Consider the following 25,649-nt stretch of genomic DNA (forward strand, 5'->3'; position numbering starts at 1 on the left):
CTAATAACTATACAATTACTATAAATATTCATTCATAGAAGTTAATAAGATGTAATGTTTATTAAATATTTCTATTTACTTGTTCATAAAATATGCATTTATAACTCGAAACACTGAATGATGAAATTTTTTACTTTTTTACTGAACATGTACATATTATATACTTGAGTCATTATTTTTTTTTACTTAGTTAACGTTAGGGTTATTTTATTAAATCGAAAATAACTGAAGAACCAATGGTTTCACAAAAAAAAGTTAAGGCTTTATAGATACACGATTTTATTTACAAAATTAATGAGGAATCCCACTAAATCATTGGAAATTATTTCCGATACTTCTATTCTCTCCTTCACTTTTTTACATTTATATTTATGGATTCCTATTTGTTTATGTTGTAGGACTCTATTCTATGCTCCAATAAGCATTGAATCACACCAGCAAAACATAGTAAACAGCATACATAACATAAGATACATAACATAACAAACAATTATCCAAAATATCTGATATCCGAGAACATTTGATAAGATTTTTTAACAAAAAATTTTTGATTTTGTTTGATTTACCCATTCAATTCAATTCTATAAAACCACAATGTAACTTAGAGTTGCTATGTCTTTAGTAACGGCGATTTAGAAATGTTGCTCTTATGGAGACATTGCCTTAGAAGCTAATACAGAAATTACAACCTTGTAATTAATACAAACATCGAATACTGATTAAAAATTCTTTCCAGTATCATCATCAGTACCAAATAATATACATTGGAGGCTAGTAGGTATAGTATGTTCAATAAAAAATGTAGTTAATAATAAACTGAAAACAGATCTTACTCACTTGTTTTGGACCTTGGTTCCCTAGGACCATCTACAGTAACTTTAATAGCTTTATTGTATGTGGCAATCTGGGGCGGACTAGTAGACACCATTATCGTCAGGGTGAAACTCTTCCCTGGAAGAAAGGAAATGCTTTAGAAAAATTGAATGATGGTAGTTGATGGTACTATAGATTCCAAGTAATTATTTCCAAGCAAATGTGTATACTTTGTACATACGTTATATTATTTACTTGTTGGTTAATTAAATCTTTTGGTAGGGCATAATACAGGGTGAGTCAGAATTCGGGCTCGAGAATATGTGAATAAGATTTTCATGTGACCATTTATCCAGAACTACTCTCTTCAAGAAACAGGATGAACAAGTTAAAGAAAAACTGCTATTTTTAATATTTTTCCAACTATATGGAAATTTCGTATCCGTTACTTTCTACAGTAAAAACAATAAAAAAATTGATTCGAACTGTAAAACATAAAAATATATTAATAAAGGATTACAGAAAAAATATTTTTTTTCCTAGTAAAATTCCGACTGTACTTTTAATTTCTTTTATACCTGATTATGTATAAAAGATACTCGAATTATTTTAACTTTTGGATAAACAAAATCAAGAAGAACATTTTCACTATTTAAGAAGCTATTATCTCGAATGACTGATCATATTCAGTTTAGTATAATTTAATATTTTAAAATGTAATTCAGTTAACTAGCAACAGGTGATTTCTTTTGCGATAACACCGCCAACCAATACAGATATAACAATTTTAGTAGGGCTGCGTATCGTCAGTATGGTCCAAAATGAATAAAAATATGTTAATGACGAGTGTAGCAGTCATTTCAAATTGAAAGCTTCATGGAAAAATGTATATAAATTTTACTTGGTTAAATTAATTAAAACTATTGCCCAGATCTCCGCTACTGGCTGCTTAGGGGATTTGATGTTACCACATATTATGCCAACCTCTCCAGATATGATGAGCACCACCAAATTTAGTTTGGGTATAAATCTCTCCTTTGGAAAATGTAAAAAATTATAGGTTTTTTAAAATTTGGTCACTTTGTACCACGAGAAAGGAGTATTTTTAGAAAAATATTCGTATTAAATATACTATTTAGTTAAAAATATTATGACACTCCCAGGTCTACATCTGACTCACCCTGTATTATTAACCTATAAAGGACCACGCACACATTAATGGAAATCGGGAACCCGTCAAATTCGGAAAATAAAATATGTTATAGTTTGAGATTTAAAGTTATCACGGGCTCAAATATGAATAGTTATCGAGATAAGCGACAGTGAAATTGAGCTAGCCCCTACGCGCTTATCCTTTTTATGGAAAGCCGAATGACTTTTTTCTTTCCATCTCTTTCTCTCTGAGAGAAACAAGGGGAGTTCGCATGTTGCACTTTCCTCTCGAAACAAAGAGAATAATTTTGAAGGATTAAAAAAGCAGGCGTAAAGAAAAAAAGTGAACACAAAGATGAAAAGCGGGTGGAAAATAAGAAAAACGTAGGTACGTAAAGTAAAAAAGTGTCAAGAAGCAAAAAAATCGGGAACAATAAGAAAATACAAGACTTCAAATATAGGACTTTATGATCAGCGAACTTGCCTTCTTTCTCTCAGAGAGAAAGGGCTAAAGATATAAAGAGAGAAGATCCATACGGCTTTCCGTAAAAAGGACTATGCACGAGGGTGGTCTGAAAAGTTTCCGACCTAACAAAGATACAAGACATTTTTTCATACATTTTTTTTTATTTTTCAACATAATCTCCTTGTAACTCTACACACTTCTCCCAGCGATGCTCCCATCTCTGTAACCCGTCCAAATAGTACTCTGCGTTTTTCTCTGCAAAATAATTGTTCATTCATTTGACAAAAATCTGTCCTCCGAGCGCAATTTTTAGATGAGGGAACAAAAAGAAGTCGCTTGGGGCTAGATCTGGTGAGTAAGGCGGATGGTCAAGCAGTTCAAACCGTAATTCGTGGATTTTCGCCATGACAACCGCTGAGAAGGCGAAAACCTCGCATTCGTGGGAGAAATTTTCCTACTCGATTTTTTTGCATATTCAGATTCGTGAGATGTTCCTTAACATGAATCAAGATGATGCCGGCCGGACATCTGGTGCCCATTTGTATAAACAAACTTTTTTAAAACAAATTGTAAAAATTGTTTTTTTCACTTTATTTGGCACATTATAAACAAAAAAGTTCCTATGCACTATGCCTCTAAAATTGATAGTTTTAAAGTTATAAACAATTTAAGTTGCTAAAAATGCGAAAATGACGATTATCAACGACCGATTTCCGGGTTAAAAATTGTAATTTTTTATTTTGCCAGGTACCTAAATTAAAGTCTAAACATCCCCCTATAAGATGCTGAAGAGTTTTTGGGACTGGCATTATTCTAAAGCCTTGTTTTTTAATTGTTAATAAAGCGTTATGAGCCGCACGCCCGCCTCTCTCATACGCGGATTTGTTATTTCGTCCAGCGCCTTCAGCTTTATGTTCTCTGGATTTAGAGTTCTAAGTACTATTACTAGTCATAAAATAATGTAAAAATTGATTATTTAAATTTCATAATTCATAATAATTTTATTTAATTAATTCAAAATTGTACGAATAGAGTGCAGAAAAAAAATAAAAGGGCAATAGTATCAAATACATTTGATTTTTATTAAAGAACATTTATTTAATACTGCATATTATTATTATCACACATTTATTCAATCATAAGAATTCTCACACTGTTCTATGTTACAACCTCATAAAGGTACACAAGTGACATAGTTTTTCATACAAAAACAAGCTTTAGTCTTACAGTTTTTTTTTATACATTTACATTGTTTAACTAAGTCTTTGAGTAATGGAACTTTGGTAATAAATTTAGGTAATAATTCACCTGTTTCATTTTGATAACCAGAAGCTGTGAAATCCAAATATTGATATTGAGGAAAAATCCAACTTTTCCATATGTACGTTTGTAAAGAAGCTCATAGCGCATGATTCACAATTAAAAAAACAAGGCTTTAAAATAATAAGAGTTCCAAAAACTCTTCATCATCTTGTAGGGGGATGTTTAAACTTTAATTTAAGTACCTGGCAACATCAATAATAACAATTTTTAATCCGGAAATCGGTCGTTGAAAATCGTCATTTTCGCATTTTTAACAACTTAAATTATTTTTAACTTTAAAACTATCAACTTTAGAGGCATAGTTTATAGGAAATTTTTTGTTTATAATGTGCCAAGAAACCTAAAAAAAATTCCGGATTGAAAAAAGCAATTTTTACAATTTGTTTAAAAAAGTTTGTTTAAACAAATGGGCACCAGATTTCCGGCCGGCATAATCTTGATTCTTGTTAAGGAACATCTCATCTGAATATGCAAAAAAATCTCGAGTCGGAAAATTTCTCCCACGAATGCGAGGTTTTCGCCTTGTCTATGTGGGACGGTGCGTTGTCTTGATGAAACAGGTTTTTCTTTTTCTGCAAATGTGGCCATTTTTCCGCAAGTTCTGCTTTCAGCTTGTCAAGTAATGATGCGTAGTATGCTCCTGTAATGGTTTTTTCTTTTTGAAGATAATCGATTAAAATAACTCCATGACTATCCTAAAAAACAGTCGCCATCACTTTCTCAGCCGAAAAAACAGGTTTTGCTCTTTTTGGAGCCGGTTCCCCCTCTGCAGTCCACTGTTTGGACTGTAATTTTTGTTTCGGGTGTATAATGGTGTATCCAAGTTTCATCTACAGTAATTAATCGGCGCCAAAACTCGGATTTATTGCGCCTAAACTGCGCCAACACAGCCTTGGATATGTTCATTCGAACACGTTTTTGGTCTAACGTGAGCAAACGCGGCACCCAACGCGCGGACAGGTTTCTCATGTTTAAATGTTGATTTAATATGTGACAAACACGATCTTTTGACATGTTNCCGTTTTCCCGCAAGTTCTGCCTTCAGCTTGTCATGTAATGATGCGTAGTATGCTCCTGTAATGGTTTTTCCTTTTTGAAGATAATCGATTAAAATAACTCCATGACTATCCTAAAAAACAGTCGCCATCACTTTCTCAGCCTCTCTCAGAAAAACAGGGTTTGCTTTTTTTGTAGCCGGTTCCCCCTTTGCAGTCTTTGGACTGTATTTTTGTTTCGGGCGTATAATGGTGTATCCAAGTTTCATCTATAGTAATTAATACAGAGCGTTGGAAATGTTCATTCGAACACGTTTTTGGTCTAACGTGAGCAAATGCGGTACCCAACGCGCGAACAGCTTTCTCATGTTTAAATGTTGATTTAATATGTCACAAACATGTTCTTTTGACATGTTCATAACCTCTGCTATCTCTCTCACTTTAATTCGGCGGTCGTCTAGCACCATTTGGTGAACTTGGGCGATGTTTTCGTCGGTAGTTGCAGTTTTTGGACGTCCCGAACGTTCATCGTCTCCCAAGCTCTTACGGCCACGTTTAAATTCAGCTGCCCAAAATTTCACTGTGGTAAATGATGGTGCAGAGTCCCCATACACAGAATCCAACTCATCTTTGATTTGCGTAGGCGTATTGCCTTTCAAAAACAAATATTTAATGACAGCTCGATACTCGATTTTGTCCATTTTCATAAAAACACTCACATCAACTCACTCAAACGACTGTTACATAACAACTGCGCGTCCAAAATGGATGAAACTTTGGTGAGTAACTGTCAGCAAATGAACAACGAAATTCACTAGCTTTTATGCTGCCATCTTCATGTTGAGGTCGGAAGCTTTTCAGACCACCCTTGTATAAGCGTGTCGCTCATTCAATGTCTCTTAGCTGGATAAGTATTCATTTTTGGGTCTTGGGACCGTGACAAATTTTGATCAGGACATCTCAAACTATAACATATTTCATATTGTCGATTTCCATTAACTGTGTGCGTGGTCCTTTAATAGCCATTTTATTCACTATAGTGCTGCATAGTCTATTGCACCAAAACAAATAAGCTATACATTTTAGCCAAAAATATTTTTACGGTTCCAAATTATGTTGAATTAGGATGGAATATGGAATGAGTAAAAAATACCACGTACGATTGCTAGTACACCATTAGAAATCGTAAAATTAAAGGATTAGGATATAGCCCAAATATTATCAGTATAATAAAATTAATTATTCACTGCTATGCTCAGCAGCTGTATTTATGGTGTCCTCTTAATCAATATCGATTAGCGTTTCAGCACTTAAATAATGACCTATGAAATATTGGGGAACGATAAAAATAATTTAAATCTTTAATCCTCAAAAAAGAACAGAAACTTTGAATGATTTTTCTCGTAGTTAAAAGACTGAATGTTGAAAATAAATGATTTATTAATGATACTCCCATTACACAACATTAAAAATTAATAGATAGGTAATAATAGATACCTATTTAAAAAAATATTTTAAAAATTGTATATGTTCGACTTATTCTATACCTAAATTTAAATTTATTATTAATACCTCTATCTTGTTTTCTTATTTCCTCTCTTTAACTATTTTGATGATGCATATCCCTGTATATCAATTTATGATGCGCAAGGAATTCAAATTTTGCATGAGATTTGCATTTAATGTACAAACAAATGATTATATAATTCCATATTTATGCATTCGTGCAGTAAAACGAGGAAAAATAAATTATATCTGTATTGTAAAAAAAATTACAGATACTGGCAAGCCAGTATATCTCCGATAGAACCTTATTTTTGAAGGTGAGCATCATTGTTTCTCAAATATTTAGATTTATTAGGTATTTCTTGTATTCGACTACTTTCGCTCGTACTCACACTATTCTTGTTATATATTTATATGTCTAGTACCATTCGCAGATCATTAAAATGTATTATCAGTTTTCCACCCTAAAAAATCCGTCTTCTAAAAGAAGTTGAAAAACATATTATAATTGAAGACTAATTTATAACGTATTAAATAAATCCCCTCCTTGGCACATTTTAGAAAATATGGGGTTAAATTCTATTCTAGCGGTAGGTACTTGCTCCATCACGGAATTTTTCTTTTTTAAAAAATCGTTTGACTACCTTATCTCCTTGAAAGGCCAGTTCGTAGGATACAACATGAAAAACTTTCTTTTAAAGACCGTTTTGCTAGCCCAATTTTTTAAAACGCAAGTAGTTTTTTCCACAGAAGTGGTTAATTCTAACACGTGAACTTATGATACAAAACTTTTCCAGTTACTGCCACCTTGATTGTTTAGATTTGTTTGAATTCACTGGAGTTAATTTCACAATATCGGATCTATTTTTCGCCACACAAACATTTTCAAAGTGTGCTTTTGACGCAGAGTTTTCTAATTATCGTCTGAAGTTATTTATTTATGGTATAGTTATCGTTTTTTTCTTTATATTCCTGTAGACCAGGCGGTATCTGTTTTGGTTTGGGTGAATTGTATATCCACGGAGATTTTTGGCTTTTTGGCTTTCAAATATCACTAGAAATGAAAATTTTTCTATGCGCATAAAAAAAAACGTGGGCTTAACTTTTGACGGCACAATATGTTAAAAACATTGGAAAAATGTCATATTTTTCTTCCTATTTAATTATGTATCTTTTTAAGNAAACCGCTTGTGATATGTTAATGAAATTTTACAGGCGTTGATAACTCCAAAAGTCGCATATTATTCGATAAGCAGAATATTTCTAAATCTATCAGTGGCGCACGTACCAACAGATAATTCAATATTTTTTAAGAAAAAATGGTACGCTACTGTTTTTTCGAAACATAAAAATAATTTTTGATTTCTCTGTTCAGTTCTGAAGAAGAAAGCTCTCTTGAGTTTTTTTCACACGACTCGTAGTTTTCAAATAAAAAAAAAGAAATAGTTCTGATATGCTCAAAATGAGCTCCATTTACTTCGACGCATAGTTCAGCTCGACGTAACCACTGTTCAGTCACCGCGCGAAGTAAAGAAGCTGGTTTCCCTCTAATCGTAATAGCAGCCTCCTCTATGCGTCCAATTAATTCTTCCACTGTTTCCACAGGAATTTGGTACACTAAGGATTTCATGTAGCCCCACAAAAAAAAGTCACATGGAGTCAGATCTGGAAATCTCGGAGGCAACTCCACTGGACCACCTCGACCAATCCATTTATTTCGAAAAGTATTGTCCAAGAACAATCGTACCTCCCTACTGAAGTGAGGGGGGTCTTGCAGAAGCCACATGTTTTGTCTAACGTTCAATGGCAGTTCCTCCAAGAGAACAGGCAGATCATTTTGCAAGAAGTTTAAATAATTTTCGCCCGTTAAACGATCTGGTAAAATATGTGGTCCAATGAGCACTCCATTCACAAGTCCTGCCCATACATTGACGGAAAATCGATGTTGAAAATTGGTTCTTCTAACAGCATGTGGATTTTCAATAGACCAAAGGTGCGTATTTCGGAAATTATTTATACCGTCACGAGTGAATTGTGCTTCGTCCATAGCTAAAATGGTTTTAGTAAAATGTTCATCATCTGCATGCTTTTGTAACAGCCATTCACAGAATTGAACTCTGCGTGGATGATGGGTAGATTGTAGCGCCTGTACACGTTGAACGTGAAATAGGTATAACTGATTTTCGCGTAATGTTCTCCATACCTTGGTTTGACTCACTTTGACCTGTCTTGCAATTTCCCGAGTGCTTCTTCTTGGATCTTCCTCGATAAGATGTAAAACTTGATCTTCTATTTGAACATTTTCACGTTGTCGGGGTCTCCCTGCACGACCTCCGCGATGTTCCTTTAATTTACCAGTTTCTCTGGCTCTTTGAACTAAATTGAGAAATTGTCGTTGTGAAGGACTGACTCGCAACGGAAGTCGTTCAGCGTATAAGCGAGATGCAGCAGCGGCATTTGTACGACACTCCCCGTAGATAATCAGCATATCAACTAATTCATTATTTGAATAAACATAAGCCATTTTTGTATTGGTATTTCAATAATGTTACGGAAGCAATTAAATTGACAGAACATTGGTTGATAATAGGAATAAACAAAAACAAAATGTGGAAAAGTGTGATTCGATTTTGAATTAAAGTTACATGTGATTTTGAATGTGGAATAAAACTATTTCTTTTTTTTATTTGAAAACTATGAGTCATGTGAAAAAAACTCAAGAGAGCTTTCTTGTTCAGAACTGAACAGAGAAATCAAAAATTATTTTTATGTTTCGAAAAAACAGTAGCGTACCATTTTTTCTTAAAAAATATTAAATTATCTGTTGGTACGTGCACCACTGATAGATTTAGAAATATTCTGTTTATCGAATAATATGCGACTTTTGGAGTTACCAACGCCTGTAAAATTTCATTAACATATCACAAGCGGTTTCGTAGAAAATAATTCATTTTTAAAATTTTTAAACAAAACTTTAACCCCCTGTACTTTCGTTAATATTGATATTTCGAAAAAGTGGTAAAGGAAAAAAATATTTATTTTTCTTAGCTTTATTTGGCGGTAGAAGGAATTACTCAACTTAAAAATCACCCTGTATAAAAAAAATATTTTAAAAATTGTATATGTAAGCGAGAAATTCAATAAAATCGTACGGGTGGTGGTGGTGGGGGAAGCAGAGAGCGCGGCCGCTTCGGCCTGCTCGAAATTGAATCGTCTATAATTACGTAACTAATTGATCAATCGATCTGTTTTTTTTTTAAAGAAGCGTCTTTCCAAGAACTTTTAAAACCTGCTTTAAAAAATTTGATTTGATTAAATATTCACAAATTTCTAATTGTTNAGTTCTTGGAAAGACGCTTTTTAAAAAAAAACAGCTCTATTGATCAATTAGTTACCTAGTTATAGCCGTCATTTACACTAAATATACTGGGACATCCGGGCTAATTTTTCGAGAAATACCTTTGGTATTCCGAGTACTTACCAGGTCTAAGATTACAATACTCTTCTTCATTGGCAATCTACTTTAAAACATGTTTAAAGTTATTTATGCAAGCGAGAAATTCAATAAAATCGTACGGGTGGTGGTGGTGTGGGAAGCAGAGAGCGCGGCCGCTTCGGCCTGCTCGAAATTGAATCATCTATAACTACGTAACTAATTGATCAATCGATCTGTTTTTTTTTAAAAGAAGCGGCTTTCCAAGAACTTTTACCTGCTTTAAAAAATTTGATTTGATTGTATATTCACAAAGTTCTAATTGTTTATAAGTATAAAAATTCGACCAATGTTCAAACAAGCGCCAGAGCTCTCCTAATTAACGGATTCGAATTTTTCAAAAAGAGTTTGAAAGCCTGAGAGCCCGTCTATATGCGTTTAATTTTCAAGTATCTAAGGGCCTTGGTTTTTGCTGTGCAAAATTTTGAAAATTTGCAATTTTGTTTTAATCTGGATTGCAAAATTATTATACAAAATCTATCGAACCGATTTTGATGAATTTTTGTGTGATGATTCTACATAACATGAAGTTTTCTTGAGCCAAGTATAAAGGTCCTACACCCAATTTAAATACACCAAAAAAATCCCTAAAAATTATTGTTTTTAACCCCATTTTTGTGATTTTTTCGATTTTTACCATAATAATCATGATTCATTCGATTTGTAACCAGTCATGTATTGTAAAAAATATAATTACAAACATTTTTTTCCTTTTCCATTTTCGCCTAAAATCAACTCTTAAAAAGATACATAATTAAATAGGAAGAAAAATATGACATTTTTCCAATTTTTTTAACATATTGTGCCGTCAAAAGTTAAGCCCACGTTTTTTTTATGCGCATAGAAAAATTTTCATTTCTAGTGATATTTGAAAGCCAAAAAGCCAAAAAAAATTTTCAAAATATTCGTGTGCTCGAAAAAATTTCCAGTAATAATTGAAGCTCTAGTGGTATTATAAGTGAAAATAGTTATGCCTAACCAAAACATCTCACACTGACAAAAGCAAAAATTGTCAAAGTAACTAAAACGAAAAGTCAAAAAAAGTTCAGAAGAGGAAAACGAATCGATTTTCGAAACGTTAACAAAGTTTTAGGCAAAACTGTTTTCATAAAAATAATCCATAACTGATCCTTATTAAATTTTCATTGTCCATAGTAGCTTAGAAACTTTTATTTTAAAATTATAGATGAAAACATTTTTGTGGCAATGTTATGGTAAGTGACAGTGACTACATACATCAATTTAACTGATTCATAAATATTTTTATCATTCGTGCAATGAGGATTATGGATAATGAAAACGAATGACTGATTCCAATGGCTTATTTTGGAACTATTCCTACGGCTGTCAACTTCTGCTATCGGCTTCTCATTAGAGCCGTGTCTTGGTCTCTTGGATCCCACACCAAAACAAAGTTGGGGAAATCAGAGGGTCACACTCTGACCCATGTATGGTTAGCGGGTTAGCCGAGCCAGAGGCAGTTAGCACTTGAATGCGGAATGCCGGAGGCCGCGGCTGCACGCAGTAACCTCGTCATGGCAGAGCACAGGGACGTACTCGGAGGGATTCCTGGATGGAATAGCGAAAGTTTATATATTCGTTTTTACATTTTAGTTTAGAGTGAGTTTGTCGGTAGTGAACCAACATACGAAATAGATGAAATATACCCTGTGTTCAAGGACGTGTGAAGACTTACAAAAGAGGAATTTTTTCAAGATCATAGGCTCCTAGAATTTTGGACAAATTAACTAATTTGAGTTGTAGTTTTGAGGAAAATGAAAGAGTTGATGTCATGGAGATATTGTCAGAAATTTTCATTTCTGGCATATTTTAGATTTCTTTTAGAAAGGTATCTTGTCATTAGTTAAAAAAAATAAAATACCTGATGTTTCTCATAAAAACATTGTATTTTTTGCAAAATTGAAGGCAAATATCTGATTCACTTCTGTAGTTCTTTTTTCTTTCACTATTAAAAGTGTTCTTTTTGCAAGAAATATGACAAATTTAATTAAAAAAAAGTTATCAGCAAAAGTGCAAAGATTTAGTTTGAATGATACTACTTATATCTAACATCTATATCTAATATCTTTAAATGATTAAGGCATCTTGATTTTTTAGACTGCAGTCAATCCGAAGGCAAAATGTTTTCAGATTAAATTTAATAAATATTTGTTTATAGTAAACAGAAAAATTTTATGTAATCATCAGTTCTATTTAACTTTTCACTATGGAAACGTTTGTCTATTACTCTAAAAATATTTGTCAGCTAATGTTTAAGTGAAGTCGTTTTCTCTTCGAGAATCTTACTTTTGACCGTGTGTTTTCTGAAAGAACAATGTGCCTGTGTGTGTTATTAATAAGTTCGAATAAACGTACTAAATTGGCCTATCAATGGAGGAACAATGAATTAATAACATGGTAGTAACGTATGAAAACATTGAACGAAATGGTACAGCGAATACTAAACACTAGTAAACGGTAAACAGCGTGGTAACTCAGTAGACTTTAAAAAAGGTAGTTTATTTGCAAAAATTTGTCTGCCAAACGAGTTTCTGTACCTCGATTTATTTACGCTTCAAATGTCTTCATTAACTTTGTGAACACCCTGCTCATTACTGATGTAGCACTTCTAGGTTCAAAAACATTTTTATTGTATAAGCACAGAAAACATTTCCAGTAAATGAATGAAAATCCAAATTTGTAGTGGGTGTAGTATCACCTTAATTAAATTTTACAATTTTACTCTCCTACGTGTACGTGTAGGTATTGCATTATAACTTGCCGCAATTAAACTAACTGATTAAATAATAATTTTTTTCTATTCTTTCGGGATGGTTCTCTTAGAATCAGAGTGGAAGGAAAATATTCAAGAGATTTTATTTGTGACGAAACAATACAGGGTGTTAAAAAAAGAGTGTAAAATATTTAAGGAGGTAATAGTATGAACCAAAATAAGCAGAAAAGTCTCAATAAACATGGGTCCGCAAAGTAACGGTTGCGTAGATATGGAATGTTTTATGTTTTCCTTTTTTTATTTTGCAAAAACGATGTGTATTTTCTTATAATAGTTGGTTGATGTTTAGTGAAATAAACAGTACGTATTTGACAGTTGTTCTCAGTGCACAAGTTTTCTTTCGCTATGGCTGGTTACTCTAACGCAGAATTAACAGACATGCATTTCATGTATGGTCGTGCTAATGGGAACGCCACCGAAGCGCGACGTCTTTATGTTGACGCTTATCCAAATCGCCAGATTCCTTCACAACGCATGTTTGGAAGAATTCACCAAAGATTGCGTGATACCGGTTCCTTGAGCAAACAGTGCCATTTATCCGGAAGACCAAGGTCGGTATCCACTCCTAGAGCAGAAGAAGAAATTCTAGCACTGGTAGAGCAGAATCCAGGTACGAGTGTGCGGAGAATATCAGCCGAGGTAGGAATTAGTGGTCCTCTTGTTTGGAGAATCCTTCACGAGCAACTGCTTTATCCATACCATGTGCAACGAGTACAGGCCTTAAATCCAATAAATGATCATCAAGCACGTTTGGTTTTTTGCCGCTGGTTTCTACGTCATGATGCTGAAGACCCTCGTTTTCTTGCAAACATTCTTTTTACTGATGAGGCCGGGTTCACAAGAAATGGAGTGTTTAATTTTCACAATACGCATATTTGGGCCGACGAAAATCCTCATGCTCTAATAGAATCTGGACATCAGGCACGTTTTTCATTAAACATTTGGATGGGTATTGTAGGTGACAGGTTTCTAGGTCCTGTTGTTTTACCAAACCGATTAACAGGCGCTGCTTACCTCAACTTTCTGCAGAACACACTGTATGAGTTTTTGGAAGACATTCCTTTGAATCAGAGGCAACAAATGTGGTTCCAGCATGATGGTGCTCCAGCTCATTTTTCCATGGCCGTTAGAGAGCATTTACACCAAACTTTTCCACATAGATGGGTAGGAAGGGCCGGACCTGTTTTATGGCCTCCAAGATCGCCTGATCTGAACCCTCTAGATTTCTTTGTTTGGGGATATTTGAAGACATTAGTGTATGGTACTCCTGTAAATAGCCTGGAAGAGCTGCAGCTACGGATTAATCAAAAGTGTCAAGAAATTCAAACCAAGGAGGGTGTTTTCAAAAGAGTTCGAATATCGTTGAGACGAAGATGTCGTGCCTGCTTGGAAATGGGCGGATGACACTTTGAACACCTTCTGTAACTTTGTTTTTTGTTTGTTAAAAGCTTCCTTTGTTTGAAATGTTTGAAAAACTAATAGTGGTCCATATGTCCGCAACCGTTACTTTGCGGAACCATGTTTATTAAGACTTTTCTGCTTATTGTGGTTCATACTATTACCTTCTGAAATATTTTACACTCTTTTTTTTAACACCCTGTATATTAACGAAAATTTTAAATAGCAAGTAGCATTTCTCCTTAAATTATACACATTTGCCACAGAATATCAACTAGTAAATTATGATTACACCAATCAATGGATATCCACGACCTGGTTTACATGGGGTAACAAGTTGTATGAAACATTAGTTAATTTAATTTTACGAATAGTTGACTATTTAATGTTAGATTAGTAATTAAGGGAAGAAAATAAATAAATTTGCTTAACCTACACAAAACGTAAGTTTGAGTAATTCTTAAGACTAAAGATTATTGTTTTCCTCACAACTTGGGGTGGTACTTAGATAATACCTCACAACGATATTAAATATGATGGTTGATAAGTACCAGTTAATAATAATTCAAATAAAAATAATAATAATAGTAATAACGATAATTTGACATCCACTTATCTGGCAAACACCAAGAGCGTAGGTTCCAGAGGGATCTAGTTGAGTAAGGGTGAATGGTATCCAACTTGAGTGGTGAAAGGTAAGTATTCTTCCACGTGGCGGAAGACAGTGGGTGGAAACAGCCCACTAAAACTGCCAAGGGTTGGTGGTTGGTAAGGCCCTCAAGGGAGGTTACGTAATCCTATTGTGACACGTGTGGTAGGAGTAACCTTGGTGGGGAAAAAGTAGTCCCACAGAAAAAAGAAACCCTCCTTTGTAGAGGGTTTTCTGATTATCAGGAGATGGTAAAACGGTGTAGATGGTGACACACTATAGAGGGAAAACCTCTATCGTGGAAAATTATTTTCCAGGTGCTGGATAAGTGATGCTGACGACACAAAATCCCCAAAAGGCTATACTTTTAATACCAAATAACTCCAATAAAAGTATAAATCTCTGCCAAAAGCACTTTTAATCCCAAATTAGGGTGATTCTAACTTTCACAAAAGAGCTTGGCCACTTAGTCGTGCACACTTGAAAAGCAAGAAACTTGACTCTTTTTTCCAAAAGTCTCAAATCTATTTTAAAAAAGTCTTGGAGGGAAACCATAAAGATACTAATAGAAAAGAAAATAATAACCTATAATCTCCGGGATACCAATCCACTAATGGAAACATTATCAACACTCAAGGGAGGGAATTAGGTAAATAATAAATTAATAATAAGTTATAGGAGTATATAAATAAAATATATTGGCGATACGATAGTATGATAGAAAAGATGGGCTATTACAAAACTTAAAGACACCTGCTTTGTTTAGGACACCTTTTTATCTCGTGGTTATTGTAAATTTTACTGCCCCTATGAACGGTGAACTAGGCGTTAGGACGAATAAATTTGGTGATTTCTTTCATTTTCCGAATCGCTATACGATATTCAAATAGGCAACTCAAAATACTTAGGCATAAAATTATTTGTGTGTTTCATGGACGAATTAAAATGTCACTGCATATTCATTTAAAAATCCTTGCCTACTATTTACCTACGGAAGAGACTCTTGTTTCGAATATTTAATAGCATGATGCATTTATTAAGCATATTACCTACCAGATCTTTTAGTTTATTATAAATATTTAGCATTAATTTTTGTTTATAAACCTTCTTATTTCAATCCGTTTATAAAATATGTTAGAGAAATACATACCTACATAATTATGGTACAATAAGTGTAAACTGCTTATATTTAAATTTTGCAAAAAGGTCAACTGAGCAAAAAACTATTTTCTATAAAGGTTTCAAAGATTGTAACTCCTTACCAAGTAATATGAAAAATTATACATATATCTGAAAATAAACTATGATTTTCTAGTAAGTAATATAAAATTAGTATACGGCAAGTATTCGCATCGAATATTATGTTGCAATATAATATATGCAATTAGCATTATAATATAATAATTATAGATATATGATGCATGTGATTCTGTGTATATTAGGTATTTCCTATATATTATTTATTGAACCGCTGAGGGACATCTACGTGGACTGTAACTGTTCATTTTCCTGTATTAATGGGTAGATAGATAACTGATTTTATGCTACCTATTACGGTGTAAAAATTACGTAGATATTTACTGAAAATTACCATTTTCAGATTAGCCCAATATTTAAGATAATATCAAATTATTACTTACTAAATTATATTGTTTGTCTACATTAGGTATCTACATTGTTATTTTCTTATCTATAATAATTACATTGTCTATGCTGGAGCTTCTTTATACCTTGTATAGAATCGCTATTGTAAACACACAGTTAATAATGATAAATTAATTCGATTTGCCAACTGGCCACCTATTTCGGAGTTACAGCCCATTTTGATTTGACCATGTGAGTCCAATATCCGATGTCTCATTTCGTAGCGGAAATTCCAGCCGGTAGGTTCAAATCTCAAATTCGACCTTTAAATGACCTCCAAATTACCTCCAGAGGTCCCTCGCACTGACGGGTTAACACGTATTTGTACGTAGAATTTTCCGCTCTTTCGGAATCCGGGGTCAAAAAAGTTATATCATTAAATAAACCGAAATTTGACCTTCATTTGACTTTGATCCAGAGGCAGGGGTTATATGGATACCGGGATCGTGATCAACGACCTCAAAAACATAAAAGTTATGTGGTCTGAGAGAAGATAAGTGTCAATTTAATTTTGTAGCCCTGTGTAATTATTTCATTGTAGTACACACTCTCTTCGACAAATTCTCATTCCACGGTTCCCAAAAAATCGTTTGCCTCTTATGGAACTTATAATAACATTGATGTATAGCATAACACCTGAAATAACGGTGACTTTAATGGAGAATAAAGTTTAAAGCTATTTCATTTTTAACCACCGCTGGGTGAAACCTTATTACACTCATGAGTGTTAGATAAAAACGAAGCTCGTTGAGTGCTAGTTCAATGTAAAACTGAACACTCACTTTTTCTTCGTGTATACTATTCACAAGTCTTCAGCTTCCAATAAACATTGTATGCATTAATAAGTAGATATACTTTTTAAAAATATATTTAATGATACTTGTAATTGTGCTTTCACACAGTCTAAATTGGGAAACGACGCCAATGAACTGTGGCGCTCTGTGCCTGGCACTGGATAGCGTGCCCGTACTTAAAACCCCCACACAGACACTCATGCGGTACACCGGGGCTGTTATGTCTACCTGCCGCCTACCGCCGACAGAGCACGCGAGATGTGAGCGCAGCTAAACGGAATATCGAACGTGACAATACCACTTATTCCATTTTTAGAACACATGAAAAATTTCTGGAATGGCTGGAAACTAAATATGTAAGTAGTTTACCTCACCAGAAGGTGGGACAAACTTGAAAAATCAATTTAAATAGTACTAGGTAAAAAGGGGTAGCTAAAAATTCATTGGTTTTAAAAATCAAATTCTTTACATGCCACTGTATAACATGCAATTCATTTGCAGATTTTTTCCAGAATTTTTAAAATGTCACAATATAAATTTTGATATTGCACAATTGAATAATTTATTGTCAAATTCAAATAGTTTCTCCGAATAGAATGTTTTGCGTAGTTTAAAAAAAAATCTATTCCAAGTACCTACTAGTAATGGGTCCAATGATATTCCAGCATTTTTTACTTTAACACCATGCAATAATATTTTCTCGTCCTTTGGCAATTCTTTTTGTAATTTTATTTTGTCCGTTGATGTTTTTTCTTCTGCATGGAAAGTATTTAAAATTGTTCCGGTATTAAGAAAGGGGAAAAGAATGATATTACTAACTATCGTTCAATACTTATAACTAACAAATTTTTTAAAGGTTTCAAAGTACCTCTATTTAATAACACATTTTGCCATACAAGACATATGATCACTTACTAATATGGATTTTTTCAAGAGCGATCAACAATAGCTAATTTGTTTTGGATAATTGAATTAATTTCGTCCAATGAAGGATATGAATCCATTTTTAAAAGCTTTCGACAAAATTGTTCACGGAATATGGAATGTATCGAGGTCATGAATTTGTAAAGATGCTACTTCAAAAGTTTCTCAGGGATTCGTCACCCTCTATTATTCAATCCATTTATAAATTTACTAAAAAATCCACTAAACAATAATCGTTCACAATTACAAACCTTTTTCTCCCACGAATTGTTACTACCATCAGTTTGTTTTTTTAGAAGAAAAGAAGGAACCGGTGAGGTACTATTTATAATTTTATTAGAGCATACTCTGATGAAAAAAAAATATTGTATTTATTTCCTCTAAATAACAGTTGCACCCATATCGAAATTGAAAAACTTAAAGTTACCTAACCAAAGGACTAAACTGCAAAGAATATTAAAATGTAGATCTGATTAATGATGGAATACTGAGTCAAGGCCATTGTAGATTTTAACCAGATTTTAATTAGATTTCTTGACCTTTGCATATCTATTGATTACCTGTAATTTGAGTATTTTTAAATTTCAGGTAATTTTCAGAATTTGGAAAGACTCACACAGAAATCAAGTAATCAGTGACAACGGCCACGGAAGCTTGCAAACCAGTATATTTGCACCTTTAGAACAATAAGAAAGAAAAAATTATTTCCCATCCTGACCAATATATGCAAACTCTGTCCCCAGTACTATATTTTTTTAGAACCAAGAACAGTTTCAATAGGGACCGATTAGTCTACAATGAGTATATTCTGAAAAAGAAAAATTTATTACTATATCAAAACTGTATCATATAAACGTTCCGACTTTAGGCTTTTGAGAACACTTTTAGTTGTGCTACTGTATCTAAAATATAGGGTGAATTACTTATTTATAATTCGCTAGTATTATGAAAGCATACAATTATTTTTTGTAGATTGGTAGTACTGTCCTTGATTTCTATCCAGAGTTTCAAGTCAATAGATATATTCAGTTCCTGCAGAGCTACTCGTGTTTTTGTAAACATAAGAAATTGAGTTTATCGCTTTTCACTGGGTCTTATTTTGTTGTGCAAAAAATTTGCATTAAATTTTGTTTGCGGAATGAATATTCTGCCATGGAAACGTTGAGGATGTTACAGAAGGCCTTTAGTGATGTGGTTATGTCCTAAAAAAATGTTTACAAGTGGGACTTTAATGAAGGCAGAGAAAGCGTTAAGGACGAACATCGTCTCGGACGGTCATCAATGTCAACTGATGCACAACACGTTAATCAAATCAAAGATGTTGTGCTCAAAGATCGTCGAGTAACAATAAGAGACCTTGTTGATTTCAAAAGGTTCAGTAAATATCATTTTAAAAGATTTGTTGTGCCTTAGACGAGTCAAATCTCGTTTGGTTCCAAAAACGCTCAACTTTTTGGAAAATCAGCGTCACGTTGACATCTGTGAAATAATGATTTTTGACTACCAAGACGTCATGAAACGCCGTATTCCCTAAACTCAGAATACCACTCCGTGGACACCGCTTCGATTCGATCGAAGAAATAAAAGCCGATTCGACGAAAGCATTGAAGGTCATACCGGAAAAGGATTTTTCAGACTGTTTCGAGTGTTGGAAAAAACGTTGGCATAAGTGCGTTGTCGAGTCGAGTGGGGATTACTTTGAAGGCGACGAAATTGATTTGGAAGCATAAAGTTTTTTTTATTTTTTAAACAAATTTATTTTTTGTAGGTAGTTTTTTATATGTACTTGGGTGTGACATTATAAATGAAATTTATTTTAATATACCGAATATATTATTATTTTGAAAATTTCTCAAGCTTTGAATATACTTATCTTTCTAATTTTCCATTGGAACCCTTTATTAGATGGCGATGAGAGAGTTTTCAAAATATATCTACATTATCGTTAGTATTACTATTACTTTTAAAGTTTCGTAAAATTGTATTTCTATGAAAAAAGGTGACCCAGAAGCTACATGCGACTATAGGATTTCAAACTTATAAAAGCCTTATAGAAGAATATACAGGTACGGAAAGTCCCCATGGTCCATCGGCCGTTACGTGAGAGCGATAAAGTAAGTCATAGAAATCCGTGCGATAGAGAAGGATGGCTATAATGAAGGCGTCTCATAGTCACCGCCCGTTTCGCCCTTCCACAAATAAGATCCACTTCCACTTGTAATTCAGCGACCGGTGGTCATCTTTGTTTTCGTCGTTTGCCTTTTCTGTAATAGATGTTACTACTTATACCATTCCTACTTCGGTATTCCGATATGTTAATACAGTACGTTAACCTGTATATTGAAACTGGATAGAGTCCTGTAAGACTAATTATTACTGAGTAAATTATACGATTGTGACATATGTTGCGTACCATGGACCTCTTAATATTTAAAAAGTTAGAAATCAGTATAATGAGTTTGATGTATTCGCATATAAAATGGTTGATATAGGAGTTCCGCAGGGATCTATTCTAGAAGTTATATTACCCCTGTTGGTTGGGAGCCTTGTAAACAATCAGATATGGGTATTTTTACAAGCTAAATGTAATAGTATCAATTTCTCACATTAACATAAGTCAACGTTCTTCCATACGCTCGAATAACTGAAAAAAATGGACCGGCTGGTGCGATGAACTAATCAAAATTTATGCATAATGAAACTCACTTATTGTTAGTCCGTTTTTATAATTAACAAAAAAATAGTAATATTACAATGAAAGTAAAATTTCTTGAAATTGTAGGTACCTATACGAGGAATACTTAAATTGGCCACAGTGTTGCTGTATTAAATTGTTGGACAATTAAAAATTAACAATTAATTAATTGTTAATCATGCCTATTGCAATAAAAAATTAATTAATTGCAATTTTGAAAATTCGCGATTAACAATCAATTAATTCTTAGTCTTGAGTTTTCACAATTAACGATTAATACAAATACCTAATAATAATTTTTTAATTTAAGTTTATTTTTGTGAAACAGGATAATTGCTAGTTTAAATTATTTTTTAGAGCAATTGAACAAATTAGTTGTATTTGATTTAATTGCAAGATACAATTAGTAGTTCCTCTGCAATTAATTTTAACTGCAATTAAATTAATAACAATTACTTATTTAATCAATTAATTGATCGAAAATTTAGTCGACTAATGCCCAACACTGATTGGACACCATATTGTAATCAATAAAAGTGATCTCTATAAATAATAATCAAGATTATTTTATCTTTATCTATTATAGAACTGTTATAAAACTTTATCCATTTGTTTCACAATTTCCAAATATTTTTTATTTAGTGTAAATGTGAACAGAAACGCTCAATAAAAGTAGTTAAAAAATATTAAAATTATTAGTACCAGTACAGGTTAAAATAAATAGTAATGATTGAAAACTGCTAAATGAAGAAATCAATATTACAGTGAAGTAACTTATCTCATTATCTAAGTATAACATCTAGTTCACTGTTCTAAGTTTATAATCTACATGCCATCTAATTATAATTTTATAACTAGTTAGATTACCCGTTAAATTAAATTCTTGAAATATTAGCGGTGAAAACTCAACATATTTTGAAATTTTCGTAGCTGGTATTACTTTCGTTTATTTTGAATGTCTGATAATTACATTTTACATGAAATGCTGGTTTTGAAACTTTGTAAAAAAGGAAATTGCAAGACGTCTTTTAACAATGGGAGAAAGTCTAAGTGGTGGTTGGCAAAGTTAAAATACACTATGGAGAAGGATGTTTTATTTCACACTTGAATTATTCGTTCATGTAAGAATATTCAGTACATGCTCTTATAGATACAAATTTGCACATGTATAGTGTTTGGTCATCTTGAGCTGGTAAGTTAATATAAGGGTATAATATGAATACTGAACATTCAGATAATTTAACGCACGTATAGATACCAACTTCGCATCCCATGGTAAAGTCGGTAGCTTATCAGACGTGCCATGGACCCGAATAATTTCTCTAACTCTGTTGGCAAATAATTACCTTCTAGGTGAAATGTGTGGACTGTTTAAAAAAATATTTTCATTCTGACGAATGACAACGAATGAACGCGAAAATTCACAACTATTGGTCAGCACACGTGGCGCTGACATCAAATAAGGGATAAATAATAATAATCGGTCTATCTTTGTTCGCAAATGGACAGAGTGTTTCCAAATAAACTAATACGTTTTCACCTTCGTTGGCAGCTAAAAATATATATAAAGGACTACTGTTTAGATTACGACGAAGATACAACAGCGGAGTTATTTAAAGTTGATTCGTAGTAAGTTGATTTCAAATATTCTTTAAAATAGTGTAATTGTCATGTGAAATGCAAGTTACCACAGTAAACAGTTAAATGAACATTCTTGCTCAAAACATACGGAACGGTAATAGAAAAATATGTGTATGAAATCTTTCGATACAGAAAAGTACTTCTGCGATGGGCTCTCCAAAAATAAGAAACATGCAGTGCTAAGGCTTTCGTAACATTGCTGTATGTACAATTCCATAGAACACATATATTACAGATGTCAATTAAAATATATCGTTAAACTTAATGACATACCACCTGTAAATGTTATTGTTGTTCTCAATTTTTTAAATTCATTTGTGCTTTTCTCTACACCATTGTTTCGATTATGACGTCATTTTTTTTCAAAGGGACATCCTGATTCTGAGTGGTTGTGACGAAATGAAAAGATCACTTGATGCAGTATGAAACATTTTCATAACTAGATATCTGAATGAAACACACATTAGAAAATCAACAGTGAATAAGACTAAATAAATTTATCCAGTTTGGGTATGTTGGAGAGCAATAGGTACAAAGGTCGGCCTGCAATTACAGAGGATGTACAACTAGATATGTTGCTTCCACATGTTTCCACAAGACAAATGGCATCTAATCATCAAGTTAGCCAAGATTCTTTAGTAAAATACAAAAAAATAAATAAATGGCATCCTTCAAAATTCAGCTAATTCTAGAATTAAATGTTGATGACCCTTACCGCAGAATACAATGCGAAGAAATAATGAACCGCTGTTTTTCTTAAATGTCACTGTAACAGACAGAATTGTTGCTACTGTGCCCCTAATAATCCTAGCTGGATGATAGAAGCACCTACCCGTAGTCTCCTCAGAAAGTAAATGTATGGGCAGGAATTGCAGGAAACAATATTATTGGTCCTATTTTCATTGATGCTAATCTAACGGGTGAGAAATATTTACAAATGTTACGACAACAAATAATTCCGGAGTTGGCAGCACTATTTCCAGATGATAATGTTCCGAACATTCCGAATGATCGTCTGTGGTAACAATAAGACGGGGCAACTCCACATTATTCCGCAAATGTTCGTAACTACTTAAATGAAATATTTCCTAATCGTTGCATAGGCCGAACAGGTTTTATCGAATTTTTTAGCTCGGTCCCCTGACCTTACACCCCTTGATTTCTTTTTGTGGGGTTATCTTAAGTCGAAAGTGTATAATAATAAACTTACAGGATATTGATGAGTTAAAGACAAGAATTCGAGATAAAATTAGAGTTATACAGCCAGACACCATCGAAAAAGTAATGCAAGGATTCCAACAGAGGCTTGCTTATTGCCAAGAAGCAGAAGGATTACATTCAAGCACCTTATTTAGTTTTCGATGTGGTTATTATATCACTGTCGTAATAAAATAATATTTTTTGAGTACTTAGTTGTTTTGCTCCTTTTTTTCATTTTTCCTTTGGAGCCTTTTATCTCGAAAACTTTAGTAATACTATTGCATATTGCTATTCTCAGGAAAGTTTTTTCTACTGATTTAATGAAACAACTGGGATATCCTTTTTAAAAAAATGACACGTCACAGAGATTATCTAATGACGTCATAATCGAAACAATGTCAAAAAAGCACAAATGAATTTAAAAATGGATGTAGCCGAGCGTTTTTGCGTAAATTATACATAGCGTATTTTATTTACGGTTTCCATTATAAACGTTCACACTGTATATATAAAAGTATAAACACGATACATCTAATATAGAAAAATCATAAAATATTGTTAAAATACAATTTAGCTTCGACACTCTTTTAAATGTATGAAATTTATGAATGTATTTTCGTTTCAAGATAATGCTTCTGTGTGTTTTTTTTTTGGAGAAATTAATGACCTATAGCCTGTTTTAAAGTACGCCACAGTTTAAATGCTTTTATTAGAAATCTACTAGACTGATATATCTTTAAATACATTTTCCCTAACTCTCGGCCGCGTATTATCAGATAGATCCTGAAACATCCTTGAATACTCACATAGATACGCTTAAACTAGGTCCCTATTCAGAATAGAAGATTAGTAGATGATTATTTCAAGCCATCTAGATCCTGAATATCTCTGTTGTTAATTACACCTCGCTGATCTCCTTGAGTGCTGCAAAATCTTAATCTTAACGTTCCACCCTTCGTTTCTAAATGATTAATGCGGGATTTACAGAAAATTTGCCATTAATGGATTAAAGTATCAAATCGAAGTGTTCGACAAAAACTTGGTTACTGTGTAACTTACGAAAGTATCCCGCAAATTCAAATCTAGCCTGAAATTTGCTGGAAACACGTGGCTGTAGCAGGTAGATACAATTTTCAACTGTTCAGCTGTTTATAACAGTTGTATAAATTGTTCTGATTACTTATTTTTAGCGTTATTGGGTTAACACAAATTTTAAATATGTAGATAACCCTTTATGCTAAAAGAATAAGGAGTTGGTTTTGTTTAATGTACGTAAATTATATCACAATGAGGAAATAGATACAATTTCTTCTCAGTGTGAGATATTTTTTTTATAAGGGAAAAATAAGTTTATAAAAACAGCCCTTTGCGTTTTTGTGTTAATAAAAAGTTTTTCTTGAATTTAAACTGACGTTGACGTGGTGAAACTTAACATTTCATGTACGGGGTGTCAATAAAATAAAAAAAATTGAAAATGTCAAGAGTAAACTTTCTTTATTTTTATTTGAGTGATATTGAAAAGTGATATTTTGCAAAAGTCGTGCAAAAAAGTGAGTTGAGTTTTTAAATAAAACAATTCGCAGACAAAATTGGTTTAATTTTTTACAGAACATAATAAAGTTGGAAAAAAATGTATGTATAATAGAACATTATTCGAACACTCCTCCGCCAACGTTCACACAAACTTGAAGGCGTGCAAAGAATTCATTGTAGCTGCGTCTAATCTCTTCTAAAAATATGGACTGTACAGCATCTCTAATTCGTTGTTTTGGCTGCTCAGTGATATTGTCCAAACGTCTGCTATACATAATCCGTTTTAGTCGGCCCCACAAGTAAAAGTCCATGATTTTTAAGTCTGGACATCATGGGAGCCATTGATATGGAGAATGTAGGCCAATCCAGCGATTGGGAAATGTGTTCTGTAACCAGGTCCTAACAGTTACAGCAGAATGCGCTAGACAACCGTCGTGCTGAAAACAAAAACAATTTCGATAGGGCAGTGGTAAATTGTCCAATTCATTAGTAAAAAACGTTTGGAGCATATTCAGGTAGCTGTTTCCATTACATGTATCTTCAAAGAAGTATGATCCTATTATTCCATAAAAGGATAACGCACACCAAGCATTTACTTTTTTTAAATATTGCGCCTAGATGGTATTCTA

General features: G+C 33.2%; 1 protein-coding gene across 1 annotated transcript in view; it reads right to left on the minus strand.

Moving 5' to 3' along the window:
• LOC108903535 (runt-related transcription factor 2) overlaps positions 1–25,649 on the minus strand; it is a 109,380-nt gene that overhangs the window by 54,068 nt on the left and 29,663 nt on the right. Inside the window, exon 2 of the mRNA XM_018705754.1 lies at positions 838–951. Coding sequence (XP_018561270.1) covers positions 838–951 — 114 coding nt within the window. The remainder of the gene's footprint in view (positions 1–837; positions 952–25,649) is intronic.

Source organism: Anoplophora glabripennis, unplaced genomic scaffold, assembly GCF_000390285.2.
Source record: "Anoplophora glabripennis isolate ALB-LARVAE unplaced genomic scaffold, Agla_2.0 scaffold94, whole genome shotgun sequence".
NCBI classification, from domain to species: Eukaryota; Metazoa; Arthropoda; class Insecta; order Coleoptera; family Cerambycidae; genus Anoplophora; species Anoplophora glabripennis.